We start from the raw sequence: 16,144 nt of genomic DNA on the forward strand, positions 1-16,144 counted from the left end.
CAACCTGCTGCGGGGTGAGCCGGAAAGCGGAGCTCATGAGTGAGCTCTAGCCGACTCACTCTGTGGACAACGCAGCAGCCAATGAGAGTCTGACAGACTCTCATCGGCAGCTATATCAAACCTACAGCTGCCGCTGGCGGCTGTGTGTTTGTTTGTTACTCTGTAATGTGGACCGCCCTCGCGGTCTGCACTGCAGGGCCCGGGGGTTTGGCAGATCTGTGTTTGCAACCAGATTTTCATAATCTTGAAAGGCCCATCACTTTACTAGTAACGGTCTGCAGATCTGCTGATCATGTCCATACACTAGCAATTTACAGCCTCAATCGATCTGTGAAATCCAACATGTTGGACAATCTGATTTACCAATTCCAATCCCTTTTTGGTTGAAATCTGCACTCTGTGAAGCTCATACATTGCAGATTTTTATACACTATCATCTGCAAATTGCAGAATTGCCACAATTGATTGCTGATGTATGGGGGCCTTTAACCACTTGCCTGGCACAGTCGTATCAGATACGACCATACCAGACTGGGCTTTACATGCTATGGTCGTATCTGATACGACCAGCCAAAATGCTCACAGTGCGGCTGCGGGAAGCTGATCTTCCCGCAGCCGTCTATGTGAGAGGGACCTGCAGGTCCCTCTGCATCACTTGATACTACCCCTGTGTGCCCCGATCACTGTGGCCAGCAGTGATCGGGCAGCGGGCGTGACCACCCCCCCTCTCTGCACGGCTGCCCTGCTGTATCTCCGGCCTGGGCAGCCAGCGGGACCGCCACCTCCTTGTTCTCGACATGGCTTTGACTAATAGAAGCAGCAGCGGCGGCTTGTTAGCCGCTGCTGCTGCTCTGTTTCCGGGGAGCCGGCGGCTCTCTCATCCCTTTCATCACTGGCTGGCTGCCGGTGACATAATAACTACAGGAGCCGCAGCTGCCGCTCTATTCTCGGGGAGCCGGCGGCTCTCCTACCCCTTCCATCACCGGCACTGGCTGCCGGTGACATCAGAGCTACAGAAGCAGCAGCTGCTGCTCTGTCCCCGGGGAGCCGGCAGCTCATTCACCTGTAACAGAACGACAGAAGCAGCATATATATATATGGGCTCAAACTATCGATGGTTGAACCCATCGGCCATCAATGGTACAGCTGTCAATGGCCAACACTTCAGTATACCATAAATTTTTTTTATGGTACGTGGTGTTTAAAAAACAAAAATTGCGTTGGAATCGTTTTAAAAAGATGTTCTTGACCTAATTCAATCATAAAAAATAAAACGACAATTTTGGAGCGGTTTTAAAAAAAAAAAAATTAGTCAGTTAAGTGGTTAAAAGGACATTTAAATAACTGATGGCTCCTTTGAATAGAGGGGCTGATTCAGACCCGCTCGCGAGCGCAGGACGCTCGCAAGCGGATCGATGGTGCCGAATTGCGCATGCGCGAGACCCGAATAATGACTCACGATGGTGAGTGACAGCACGCCCCCTTTGGTGGGCATGCCAGGGGTGTGGCTGCCAGACTGAGGCGTACCCATGGGAACGCCTACCATCTGAGTCCGGCCCCACTGACATCAGTAGTGATGTCAGTGGGAGTGATTTTGGCTCTGATAGAGCCAAAATCACTCCAGGGCTTGCGGTCACCGAGACCCTACCGCAGGGTCTCGTCGCAAGCCCGATGGTCGCGATGGTCTTGACCATCGCGACCATCATCATGGACGCTCGCTATAGCTGTGGGTGGTAACCCACAACTATGCGAGCGTCCATGAGGCTGCTCCATTTTCAGGGAGGAGGGCCCTGATTCAGAGCGAGCGCTCTGGTCAGAGCGTCCGGCTCTGAATCAGGCCCAGTGTCTTATTAGCTGTTCTACCTTATTGTTTTATGATTGTAATTTCAAAAGACACTATGTAATATTTGTGTATGCTCTTTTTAAGCCAATAAAAAATTATTATTGAAAACAAAAAAAAGACGGGAATAAGGGTTTTTAACTTGTGTTTTTTTTTTTTCTGCCAGTGTTTTCACCACCAACATTCTGCATTAAGAGATTGCTCGGCAAGATTATTTGAATTTGCCTCCCTCATAAAAACAGATTATTGTCCTTTAAATTCTAAAATAAAACTTTGCCAAGATGATGGTGTGTTAAAAAAAAATAAGGAGCTCTTGTAATTCATGTTCAAAGTATTTGCATTAAGAGGAGGGCAAATGGGGGTTTAGCGAGGTAGAAACAAATTATATCTGAGACAGTAAAGTGGTTTTAGGGACTGGATTCAGATTATTACTGTATGTAAATAGGATGGTTTACCTAATAATCCGATTGTTTTGGGTCTGCGCATGTGCAGAATGGGTTCTGTGATCTTACTCGCAGATCCCCCTCCAAGCTGCAGCATGATTGACCTACTGCACAGTTTGGGGGACTGGGCGGGGGCGTGCCTGGGCTGCGTTCCCGGAAATGTGGGTATGTCGCCCCCTTTTTCCGGGAGTGCTGAGGCCAAGGTCGGTGTCGGTGGACCCAGGTTTCCTGGCCTCCAAGCTGCCAGCCAAAGTAAGTTGAAGCTTACTCATACTGGCCGGTATTGCTGCCAGGTCGCAATGGTGATCTGATGCAGCTTCCTATAGACACATCCTGCAGCATTTAAGTATTTGCTGGACAGTATTGCAGCTGTCCAATACCATCCGCTCTAAGTGGCATGAGTACGTCCCTGAAGGTGAGGGGTTGGGTGCCATATTAAGGTGTGTACACACTAGACGATATGCTCCCTGAGCGATATCGTGTAGTGTGTCCCCGGCAGGCTGTGCTCAATGTCGTTCATGACATTGAGCACAGCTGCTGAACGATATCATTAACGATATCGTTTAGCGCCGGGCTCTCTCCCCCATTCCCCAACATGCAGCAACCTGACGATTGTGCTGCATGTTCAGGCGATGGACAATGTCGGAAACGACCAGCGGGAGTGCGCATCGCTGGCCGTTTCCGACATTAAAGTGCTCGATTACTGAGCGATTGCACGATTACGATGTCGTAATCGTGCAGTCGCTCAGTAATATTGCCCAGTGTGTACCCATCATAAAGTGTTTAGATCTTTTGATCTTATGGAGTTCCTCTTTGTACTGATGATTCTCTTTCCTTTAGTGTGTGTTTCCTAGTTGCTGCAGTGCTGCTGTCTGTCAGTGCTTTGGTGCACCCAGCTCCTGATGACAGAATTGTTTGCTACTGTCATTGATTATTGTGTTTTTTTTTTTTTTTTTCCTGAGCTTGTTATATATCCCTATTAAAATGCAATGCAGTTATCATTGATTTAACTGCTAGGCGGTATATGATCTTTGCATCCAATGCCCTTTTCTAGTGATATTTGTTTCTGTGTTTCTATCTACACAACTCCATATAAATACTAATCCTGCTTGTGCCTTCTGTCTTTAATGTTGTCTTGTTAATTGTTGCTTTCCAGTGTTTTCTTGCATTGTTTACCTAATTGCTAAACAAAGCATTTCACGTCATGTCTCATATAAACATGAAGATTACTTTGGATTATTTTAGACTTTTTATTAATACCACTGATGAAGAGCAATGTTTATTGTGACCACTGATGAAGAGCAATGTTTATTGTGACCACTGATGAAGAGCAATGTTTATTGTGACCACTGATGAAGAGCAATGTTTATTGTGACCACTGATGAAGAGCAATGTTTATTGTGACCACTGATGAAGAGCAATGTTTATTGTGACCACTGATGAAGAGCAATGTTTATTGTGACCACTGATGAAGAGCAATGTTTATTGTGACCACTGATGAAGAGCAATGTTTATTGTGATGCTACTTCAGCAATCCACAGTGCAGTGGTTTTTAGTAACATTTCTGGTTTGACCACAGATCTAACTGAATTTAGGTCAGCATTTGCAGATCTAGTTGTCCCGCAATCAGGCAGAACAGCCACATTAAAAGGGTCCCTATACTATTTGTTAAGGGGACATAAGCATCCAGAAATAACTTCTTGCAATTAAATCCCAGATCTCAAAACGAATGTACTTGTGTCCTCCTACACTTATCTTTTTTTTTCACGCCTTATGGCACGAGACCCATGAGTATTCCTGTGTTGCATACTATTTCCTCGATGTTGTGTTTTCAGATTCATATACTGTAGGGTCTGATTCTGAGTTGGGAGTAAAGCAAAAAAAGAGCAAGTAAAGCTGCATACATACGTAAAGATTTTCTGTCCAACTAGTTAATTGGTTGGAATGACAATCTGGTAAGGTATGAAAGCAAATGACAATCAGCAGTTTGCTCCCAAACGCCGGAAAATGGACAAAAACTGTTTGAACAAATTGTTTAGATCAAACATTTAACAAACTTGTCTGACGGACATTTTCATCTGTTTTCTGGCATTTAGGAGCAAATTGCTGATCATCATTTACTCCCATACATTACCAGATTTTCATTCCAACCAATCAACTAGTTGGATGGTTGGACAGAAAATCTTTACATGTGTATGCATCTACTGTGCACCTGGACAAACCATGTGGCAATGCACGGGGTGCAAATTTATTTTTTTTATGTGCAGGGTATATATTAGCTGCTCATGTATGTAGGCCACGAATGCTGGACCGCTTTTATTTATTTTTTTCATATCAATTGAAATATTGCTATTTCCCCCCTGGCCGTACAGCTTTTCTGTACATATGGTCTCACGCACATATATGCCCTCTTCTAGATGAGACCTTTTTAATGACTGCCGGCTGCTTAATAGTGATGTTAACGGCAGGCTACTGGTCTTTGTATACTGTTATTTACCATTACCCAGGCTTTTTTTTATGGGAAAGGAAACTGATTAATGTAAGACATCATCAAGGAGCAAGTGAGGAAGCTGTAACAGACAAAACTATCGTCTTCCATTCCATTCTGATCCGGGCACCAGCCCTGAGTGTACTGACTTCCATGCTGTTACTTGAAGCTCCGTGTCTGTGCGTTCTTTGGCTGAGAGAGGTCAGGCCCCGCCTCTTAGCCAATGAACGGCTCCCTCCATTAAAGACAATGGTGGGAGCCACAGGATAAATTTTAGTAACCCTGCGGCTCCCACCATTGAGTACAATGGAGGAACCGTTCATTGGCTGAGAGGCGGGGCCTGACCTCTCTCAGCCAATGAACGCACAGACACTGAGCTTCAAAGGATGAAGCCGTGTCTGTGCGCTTCATTCGGGAAGGAGTAATCAGTCTGGTTAGACTGATTACTCCTTAATGCAAGGGTTCGTTTTTTTCGTTTATTATTTTAACCCATGGAGAAGGGGACCACTGGAGGTAAGATAGGTGAGTATTGTGTGAGTGTGTGTATGTATGTATTAAAGTTATACTTGTAAGGGGTGTGTGTGTGTTTCTTGGGACAATTCTTTACAGGTGAACTACAAGTCCCAGTGGGCCCTTAATGCCCCACATGCTGGTACTTGTGGTTCTCCAAGTACCAGCATGCGGGGGAGGCTTGCTGGGACCTGCAGTTCTACTGGAAAGACAATGTTTATTTATATCTCTTTTTACACCACACTGTCACAATCAACCCACCACCCAGGGGTGGTGGGGATAACCCCGGGCTATCAGGCCAGGCTAAGGGTGCCCTGGAGAGGGAGACCCCTTTTTTTGAAGGGGTCTCCAACTTCCCAGGGATCCCTGGCCTGGGCTGACTAACGGTCAGGGCTGATGCTGCGGCTGGGGGGCCCGGTGATAGGGCTCCCCTGGCTGTGGCATCAGTCCCCCGTTAGAAAGGGTCCAGGGCTGGTTCTGGATCTTACAGGGGAACCCTACGCAAATTTTTCCCTGTAAATCCAGAACCAGCTCTGCTTCCCATAGCCCTGTGCTGGTTGTACTAAGTACAGGGAGACCCTACGTAATTTTTTCCCTGTACTTAGTCAACCAGAACTGGGTTTCAGTAGTCCAGGGCTGGTTCTGATTTAGGGGGTGACCTCCCGGGTTTTTTTTTTTTTTTAAATTTGACTATTTAGACACTTTTTCTAGGCAGATACATGCAGGCATCTCACTGATGTCTGCATGTATCTGTGTGACAATGAACTGCTCCTGATGAAAGTGAAAGCATGAAGCAGTTCATTGTGTCTGGGATTTGAAGGGTGATTTGCCCTTCGATTTGGACATGAACTTGCCAAATCGAACAGCAAATCACACTCTTCAAAACCAACTCAAGTTGAATTTGTTTCGCAAAACAAATCGACTAATAGTAAATGCAGTGAAAAATGGTTTTCACTGCATGCGATTTTGAGTCAATTTGAGAAGTGCTAAATCACTCCTCCAATCGTGCTGCAAATCGACCTTTAGTAAATTTACTCCTAAATCTGTCAAATTAGTATTGTAAAACATAAACTGATGGTGGCTAGAAAATGTCGGCTTGAACGAATAACCACTGAGATTTGTGCTGGTAAAAACCTCCATCATATCGGTTGGAATCTACAGGTAGAAAATGTCACATTGTGGATTCTAAGTGGAGACCCATGATAAATATTGTTTATATGTCAGCTGTAAACCGAATTTAGATCAGCAGCAATTTATGCTTGTACAGTAGAAGTTTACAAATACATACAATAGCACTATGAATCAATATTAATTATTTTGACCTTATCGTACAATCAAGGTAAAAAATCCATAATACCATCTATTTGTGATGTGAAACTGGGTCATTCTACCCAGGGCCAATACTTGAGGGGGACCTAGAAAAATTATTTAAACGATTAAATAAATACATTTCAAGTAGGAGACTAATATTAGGAAAATAATTCACCATGCTCCTTTACAATTCCTCTTAAAAAAAAAACAAAAAAACCCCAGAACTATAGGAGTGAATGGTTAGAGTAAGCTATATACACTCATATGTAAAGGTCCTAAACTATAGCCATTAGGGCGCCAATTATCGACGTACTGAATACAGGAGGACAACTCGGTAGAGAATAAACTGATTAAAAGTGACGTTCTAAATAAATTCAATGTTCCTTAAGAGTGCCCCAAACCAAGAGTCTTCTTTTTTCTCTGTTACATATAATGTATGACATGCCTGTCTAGCATGCAATAGAAATAGAGAACACAGATAAACCATCGAGTTTGCGTACAACTCTGAATCTGGCCCGAAGTAGAGAATCTACATGTAGGTTTTCCTCAAGCTACAGCAGTTACTAACTATGGGCCTGATTCAGAGATGGACACCAAGCCGATGTTTTTGCAAATGGCTGATGGTTTTTTTTGTTTTTTTTTTGTAACTGCACATGTGACTGAGTTGCGCAGCCCCTGTGCTGCGATGGTTCTGTGATCGCAGATGCAGAAAGGATTTAATCGCAAAGTGGTTGACAGTCAGGGACCATTTGTGGGTGGGGGGTGGCGACTCAAACGCAGGCATGTTGCATCTGTTTTGGGGGAGTAAGCCTGCATCTGCAATCCTGTACGCAGTTGTTAAGACAGAGGCATCTTAGTTCTGTTAGCCATTTTGCGTGACCATAGGGTTACTCAAAAAGTCCAATCGATGTGCGTCCGATGGTTGCGTCTTTTATACAAGACTGGAGACACTGCAAGTGGACGTCTCAATACAAATCCTGGTGGCATTTGCATCTTTTCGCACAGCACCTGTGTACAGGATCAATCTTTGAATTGGGCCCTTATGTACAGATCTGTGTGCACAGTAATTTGCACCATTTCTGCTGACTACAAAGTACCTTTTATAGTAAACCAAATATTTATTGATTTATTTTTTCAGAGTCACTAGAAAGCAGACTCTCTGGTATTTTCTGAAAGAAGAAGATCTGAGTCATGCTGCAGTTACTGTGATTTAAAGGCATTTGAAAGTTTAGATGTTACTGCAGCAGAATACTTTCCTACTTTTGAAAATTAGTTTCAGGAAGATTATAGTAGGTGGTAGTATGTGCCATCGAGGGGGTGTGCCATGCTCTGCCCAAAGGGCGTGTCTAGATTTACCCATGGGCGTATCTATTAATATTCAGAAGGTGGGGTGCCGGCATTAACGGGAGATCAGGGTTGGATACTGCATAATGCAGGTCCTGGGGTTGTGGGTAAGAGTCACTGCTGTCCATGTGCTCTGTGGGCTGGTGTTTCTCTGTTGTAAATAATACCCCATGTGAGTGAATTCTGGCAGTGGGGAAACTGGGGATTAACTTTACTTTCCGGAGTAGCGGGAGCTTCCACCTTAAAGCGGCAAGCTCCTGCGAAATGCGCGAGGGTAGGCAAGGGTGTGCAGCAGTCATCTGGGTGTCCCTGGGGAACTTAAATGTTTAGAACTTACAATATAAGAAAATGGCTTTTATAAAGGAGCTTCCAGTAAAAAAAAAATAAAAAAAATATATATATTTATTTAAAAAAAAGGGGTGCACTCACCAGTCTTCTAAAAGTCCTTTATTCCAACAGTGAACAGGATCAACGTTTCGGTCCCAGCCGTGAATCTTTGTCAAGACAAAGGTCCACGGCTGGGACCGAAACGTTGATCCTGTTTATACTGTTCACTGTTGGAATAAAGGACTTTTAGAAGACTGGTGAGTTCACCCCTTTTTTTGAAATTTAGATAAAAGGACCTGGAGGTCTCTTTTGGGCAGCCACCCCAGCACATTTTTAATTATAAAAACGTGAGTGTGGACACACCTTGAGATATATATATCTCTAATTTATTTATTTTTTTAGAAAGATTTGATTGTGCCATTGGGAGACTGTGCAATGGGGATGTAAAGGAACATATGTTCTAGTACTTTGCCTCTAACCATCCTCCCTGGTCCAGTACATTGCCATCTCCCAGTGGCCTGCCCTGCGCCAGTACATGTTGTAGTGCCCCCACCCTCCCCCTTCCAGAAGCCTGTCCACCTCTAGTACGTCTTCACTAGCATCATGTCCAGCTCTTACTTTAATGTGGCTGGAAGTTGGATACATACAGCTTGTGCCGTCTTGCTTGGTATATGCTCTCTGCTGCAAAGCGACAATGGAAAAAGTATGACTGTCTTTCTGTGTTGGGAAAATCGGAGACTTTGGGTGATCTTGTAACAGGCCAGATTTAGGTGACTAAGGAAGCGTGACTGACCTTATTAAAATGTAAAAACATCAGTATTAATTTATTGTTGTCTTCTACAAGGCAGCTCGTACTTTAGCCTTATGCTGGCCATACACCTGCACGATTTCGGGCCGATTGCCCGATTTTCGACAAGTCATATGATTGATCTTGTGAAAATCATGTTGTTGGTTTTTGTTTTTTTCCAGTAAGATGAGATCCGATGCGCGCTACTGCAGCTCCTATAATCAGATCTTATGATCCAGATGTGCAGCCCATATGTTCCATCCTATCGTGTGCAGATCTTGCAGTTTTATTTTGTTCATGTGATCCATCGTGCCGCAATTCAAGTAATTTCGATGACTGTTTCCCTAATGAGCGCGTGAGGCACAGGATCGATCATACGACAGGTCCAGTGCTAAGAAAAACAACAAACATGCCGCCGGGACTGCCAGGGAGCTCCGGGGAGTCGGATGCTGAATCGGAACGTTTGCTGGTCGTGCAGGTGTATGGCCAGCATTAGTTTTTTACTTTTTTTTTTTTTTTAAGGAGACTGGTGAGACGGGTACAGAATGGAAAAAAATAGGAGTGAGAACAGCGCAGACAGGGAGGCTTTAAATAGAGCAGACTGGACTCTGCACAGATGCCCCCGCTAAATTATAGACCAGTGAATAGGGGGGGGGTAGCCACATTAGTAGCCGAGTCATGAGAACCAGATTATAGAATATTTCACCAATATGTTAGAGAATGCAGAAATGCTTTCCATCTTCTAAACCAACCAGACTCTCTCTACAGTGGAGGTGGTGGGATCTGGGTTTATCCAACATGTAGGCTTATTGGTCCTTATTAATGGTAATGCTATTTATAAAAAGTCAGTCGCCATTCTAAAAGCAGCAATGATTAATAAGGTTACTTTTTGTTAGCCAGCCCTTTTTGGTGTAAAATAAGTGATCACTTTGTGCTTGTTGGGGGAGAGAAGCTGAAATCGGGAGAGCTGACAGGACCTCATCACTCTGCACTGAGATAGAAAAAATAGCAGAGAAAGAGGCCTGATTGAAATCCTTCAGAATTGTAATGTATGAGCTGAGAGAAACCACTTGTTATAAAGTGAAATCTGAAAATGAAGTTATCCAAGGACATTCCCTCCTGTGTATTTGAAGTTATGTTGGGAGTGCCAGCAATGAGAACGATGAAGCATGGTTTTGTAGCCTAGAACGTGTATTGACTCATTGTGTTTCAGCCTGAAATGGATGCTGTTTGCGGCATTCGAGCTGAGAAGGCATTTGTTGAAATTGCTGAGTGTCATATGTTTGCTCCCAGTGATGTAATTATTTCCCTGCAGTGCAGACTTCAGCAGATTGTTTGCAATGATGATACCCCGCCAAAGCTCTGCTTTGTTACAGCCAGGCTTCTGCTGTGATCTACCGTTTATTTCACACACCACTATTACAGTGATACTTCACTTAGCCTAGCCGGTAGCTCTCACAGAGCAGTTTCATCATTGCTGATATTATAGAAGTCTGATCTGTGATCAAATTAAACCTTTTTCTTTAAAGATTGTGTTACAGTGCACGGGCGCGCCGTGTTTTATGACTCTATATCCTGAAACATCGTAATTGGTAGAAAATTCAACTGTTACTTTGCACAGAACATGGGCACAGAATGTATTAATATGATACTAATCAGTGTCTGGTCTATCATTGGAGGCGATTCAATTCAGCGGGAGTTGTATAGTGCCGTAACGTTGGTCCATAAGCTGTTCAATCGGAGAATGATAGTTGTCACGACTAAACACCCAGGTTAAGTTGCGTGAACCGCCATTTTCTGACTAAAGTGCTGACCGCAAGGCTGTTAGCACCGGAGGGTGCGAGAAGAGATCATTTAGTTGACCTAACAGAGCACTGAATTGAATAGCTCTGGGAGCTCCCTCCCGGCAATATGAACAGCACGCTGAATTTAAACGGCCCCATAGTGTCTTCTGTAAACCTGACAAATTTTATTTAAAAATATGTATTTTGTTTTACCAGGCTGTATTTTTACATAATACAAAAATGCACTTTCGTCTAAAGTCATGGAATACATATTAATGCAAAAAATGTCTTGTTTGCCCCGCTATAGAATTTGGAATGCTTTGACTGATAATTATGGCAATGTAATGCCTGTGGATTGGAAATCGTCTCACACCAGAGCCTTGCACTTACCAACACTTAACCTTTTGGAGAAAGCCGTAAGTACTTTAAAGAACAATGCAGGAATCCATTATTTGCCTGTCTAATGCCTCTATACCCAAAACAAACCATGAAATGACATAACACAAAAATTTGTTTTATATATCCTTTTACTGTTCATTGGCAGGATTACATATGCAGGGTGCGAGACAAGAGGCTAGGTCTACTAACCTGCGGGTTATCAAAGCGGCTGAAGGTCTGCGGCTTTGATCAATGGATTTAAGCGGCAACAGAAATAGCATTGATTTCTGTTGCTACTTTAAATCCATCAGTTAAAGCCGCAGATCATCATCTTCTTTGATAAACTGCAGGTTAGTAAATTTACCCCTAAGTTGCATTTCACAAGCAAAAATGACTGTGTAGCAACAGTCAAGCAAGTCTTGCTGACTGCCATAATTACTTTTACCACTTACCAGCAAATATAATATTAAAAAAATAAAGAAAACTATATTATAAGTGTAATGATGTGGAATGTGTGGTTTAATTTAGAGGTATTTGAACATGGGAAATCCTAGAGGACACTCTAGAAACCCAAATAGCTCCCTGCTTTCCTGTAAATCATCCAGTGCTAACTAAATCCAATGGAATTTAAAATATCTGCTATAGTCAGGTGCGTGTACAGGGGGATATGTCATCCTATTAGGTCTATCACCTTATGAAGATACCCGAAAGTATATAAATAGGCAGGGTGCTCCCAGAAGCCAAACTGAAACATACAGAGAAAGGCACATAGGTGTGACCAGTGCTTCTAAAGTGGGGCACACACAGCATATTACATGGTCTATGACATTACATTTTATTAAGTATATTGTGACCTACAGTACACTATATACATGCCGACTTTTTTAATCTGCCCTCCCCAGGAGAAGCCTGGGGAGAGGCAGTGATGGGGTGGGGCCGGACCATTTGCGTAATTGGGCCCCGCCCCTCCCACAAATCGTGCCTATTTTAATAGCGGGCGGGGCTAAATGACTCCATTATACTAGAATTGCGTCATTAAGCCCCGCCCCATAACACCGGATTGCAGATTTTAGGTAAGTTTCTCCCCATTCTGCCCATTTCACTAGGAAATGGGCGGGATGCGGGAGAAGTGTATACAAGGCCGGGAGTGTGGGGGGGTTACCGGAAAAACGGGAGCCTCCCGTGACTTTCGGGGGTGTAGGCATGTATGCAGTACACTAAAAACAAACAGAGAAGGACAAAGTCCATAGTGGGTTATTGCATACGTGATCAAGCTATAGACGAAACAGCTGTCCAGTGTTCTGGGAGGGAGCTCCCTCTATGCACAGGGAGTCCCCACACCTACTCTCTGGGTCTTGGCTGTACAAGTATTCTTCCAGCAGCACTCTCATTGGTGGTCCTCACTGTTTGCTGTCCTGCGCTGCAGCAGCAACAGGGCAGACAGACATGGAGGTGTCCTGATGCTATTCTTTTCTTATTTCTGAGATCCATTTTGCCTGCCCTCTCATTTCTCATTCACTACTGTGTATAATGGGAGACGGCAGAGGCAGGGACTTTATAAATCCTCCACACTTTTACCTACACTGGACTGCCATACCAAGATTGTTCCACTTGGTAAATATTTACTGCACATAACTTTTTCCTGATGTCTTGTTACAATTACAGCCTGTACCCAAAATAACCATCCAATGAGTGACTTCCTAGCAGCTGGAAAGATTACAAGGCACTGAATATCGTTAATGCTCTAATGTTGTATTGAAAGAGATGTCTCCAATTTTTTTTATACATTTATGATTTTATGTGTATAGATAATAAATGTGATATATGATTTTTATGCACATCTGTTTCTCTATAAATGGTATTTAATTTTTATATGATTGGTATATAAGTGCCGGTCTTCAGACATATATGTTTTTTCTTTTAACCTGAGTGTCCTTTGACTTTCTATATATTCTTATTTCCTTCACATATATTTTGCTGTCTTTCACATCTCATATTGTCATTGCTCTGGCATTTAGAGAATCTTTTTGCTTTTTTACCCTAGCCCATGGTTATACTGCAATTACTGCCAATATCTGTGATGGCGTGTGTGTGTGTGTGCGCGCACCCTGCTTTAGAAGCACAATGTCACACCAATGTGTGTTTCTGTATATAGTTGGGTGCATGTCTTCATGGTAGGCAACAATCTAGGTGGTGCCCTCGGAAGTGACTATCCATTTGCAGAGAGGTACTGCCAATGAAAATGATAAATGTAAAATGATGGTAAACCTTTAGAAGCGACAAGGTCATTTACATATTAATCTGCTGCTCCTATTTCTAAGCTTATTTGTTACACTTCCAAATCCTAATGTAACCTGCCCTGAGAGAATGTCCTACGATTGACATGTGCTGTTTTGTGTTTAGTGACCTGTTTCCATACTATCTGGGCTAAATCTTTAATGTGTGAATAAAACGCCCCCAGAAATGCTTTATAATACACTGTTGAGCTATGTTAATGACTCTTCCATATCTAGGACAATTTCACCTTTATAAATGAGTCGCCTGAGTGCTAAAGTAACATATTTTGTAGCTGCCTTTTAGGATGTGATTTATTCAGCTAACATAGGAGTGGCCAGTTATTTCAGCTGGGGGCCCATCTAATATGGCACTTTGTTATGAAGGCTTATCAACTCTAATGCACAACTTTGTTTCCATACGGTCACAAAATTTGATGTAGTGTATTTGTGCATTTCATGTCCTTGTCTCATCGCCCATATTTCTCTTTCATCCACTAGAAAACACTGGAAGCTTAGTACACTGGGTATAGAGGCGTGGATTGTTGGAGCTGGCACTTTAAATAATTTAGAAGTGTGAAGCTCCTGCCCCTCTATTGCCTACCAGCCCTCCGTTTAGAAAAAAGTGCCCAAGGAGCTGGACACTAATAGCTTTTAAAAAAAAAAAAAAAAAAAAAAAAATAGATATAATTATTATACACATACACACAACGTGGTCAGGCAGGAGTGTACAGGGCTTCTGTTAAAAGCACCTGACAGCTCCTCACCGTCGCAGCATTTGTGGGTCTTTAAAGGGAGCGCAGTGATTCTGAAACCCAGCTGCGCATCTCCCGCCCCCGCTACCTGTCGCCAATAGGCTCTCACTAGTCCCCGACCTCCCGCTGGTTCAGACTGAGAAGGCAGCGCTGGCAGCGTAGCACAGGAAGGCGGCTGTCATGGCGTGGGGAAGACTAAGGGGATGGAGCTTGGCAGCACAAGCTCACTCCCTGCACTGCAAAAGGCGGCTGTAACACAGTGGTGCTGCTGATTCTCATGACACACATTCTTGCCTGCTTCTCTCCTCCCTACACCCTGAGTACAGGCCCAGTTTTACAGAAGGCTACATGGCACACTCCTTCTACAAATGGATCCTTTCAAAGGGCTGTGAGTACACTGGGGTGTTATAAATGGCTGGTGCGTGCAGAAATCCAGTAATTAGGGAAGGGAGGGGTGTGAATCTCCCCCTCTGTCTCCCATTAGCCTTCTGGTTCCTGTGTATATATCTGATTCTGTGTGAGTGGGCTGTGTGTCTAACATGACAGGCAGGGCCACCAAAACTGCTCAGAATGTTTGTTTGCTCAAAGTGCAATACCAAACAAATGCAGCCAAATGCTACTGGTACCACCTTATGTGATGCTTGTACAGTAGTAGACCTGTTACTATATCTACTCCTCCATGGGCCTCTGACCTAGCGGGCGTCAACGTCCAGAGTTGAACAAGTCTCCTCGTTCACAACCCTCCTGGGCGACAGGATTGGCCAAATCAGTGGCAAGTCTGGTACATATTATGGGTTCCACTAGTAGCATGCCCTCTACTTCCTATCAAAAGCTGTCACAAAAGCGTCCACTACAGCCTGTACTCCAGTCGGATGATTTGGGCGAAAAACACCCCTCACAGGAGGAAAATGAGGAGGGTGAATTGGACGAGGTCTTGAAAGATGATGTGTTCGCACCGCCAGATTTAGAATCTGGCTCTCGGGGGATGGAGCCATTAATGCGGCCGGTCAGGCAGGTCCTTAATTTACCTGAGGACATACTACCTGAAACTCATGAGTTTGATTTATTTGGTAAACTGCAAAAGAGGTCTATTTTTTCCCTTCACACAACCGCTTCAAGACTGACTTTCGTTGGCCTGGAAGCCAACGGATAAGCATTTCCAGATTCCACGACGCTTCGCCTCCAGCTATCCATTTCCATCATCTATGATGGAAAAGTGGGAAACGCCTCCTCCAGTGGATGCGTCCGTTTCTCGCCTATCATAGAAGACGATGCTTCCAGTCCCTGGTGCTACGTCACTCAAGGATCATAAGCCGGAAACAACACTACGATCTGTGTACACTGCTGCACTCGGAAGAGAGCCGTAACTAGACTTTTTGGTGCCCTGTGCCAGAAAGAGCATTGGCGCCCCCCTCATTTTTCAAAGGGACATAATGCACCCAAAAAAGGGGATTGGCCTCATGGGGAAGGGCCAGGGAAGAGATAGGGGAGGCCAGGAGCTGCTGGGGATGAAATAATCAAGCGAGAATGATGATAAACAGAAATTTGACAGGCCCAAACAGCGCCCCCTGACCTGTGGTGCTCTGTGCAATGGCATCGGTCGCACTACCCTAGCTACGGCCCTGTCTCGGACCAACGGTTGTTAGCACCTGGGTTAACAAGGCTGTAGCCTGCTGGACGGAGCAGCTGATAACTGGTCTGGACTCCAGCACCTCCAGAGTAGATGTATGACTGCTAGCAGAACACATTCGTGAATCAGCAAGTTACCTGGGCGAGGCTTCCAAGGATATCGGCCAGATCAGAGCATGTATATCCGCTTTGGTATTGCAGCCCGCAAAGCGCTCTGGCTGCATTCTTGGCAGGCGGACGCAGAATCCAAGTGGGTGGTTGAAGATCTGCAGGTC

At 44.2% G+C, this 16,144-nt stretch overlaps 1 protein-coding gene across 2 annotated transcripts in view; it reads left to right on the forward strand.

The window, feature by feature from the left end:
* FEZ2 (fasciculation and elongation protein zeta 2) overlaps window positions 1–16,144 on the forward strand; it is a 77,884-nt gene that overhangs the window by 12,514 nt on the left and 49,226 nt on the right. For both annotated transcript variants that reach the window (XM_088477411.1, XM_088477412.1), the window contains exon 2: window positions 11,142–11,250. In XM_088477411.1, coding sequence (XP_088333537.1) covers window positions 11,142–11,250 — 109 coding nt within the window. The remainder of the gene's footprint in view (window positions 1–11,141; window positions 11,251–16,144) is intronic.

This window comes from Taudactylus pleione, unplaced genomic scaffold (genome assembly GCF_031769625.1).
Source record: "Taudactylus pleione unplaced genomic scaffold, aTauple2 ptg000201l, whole genome shotgun sequence".
Lineage (NCBI taxonomy): Eukaryota > Metazoa > Chordata > Amphibia > Anura > Myobatrachidae > Taudactylus > Taudactylus pleione.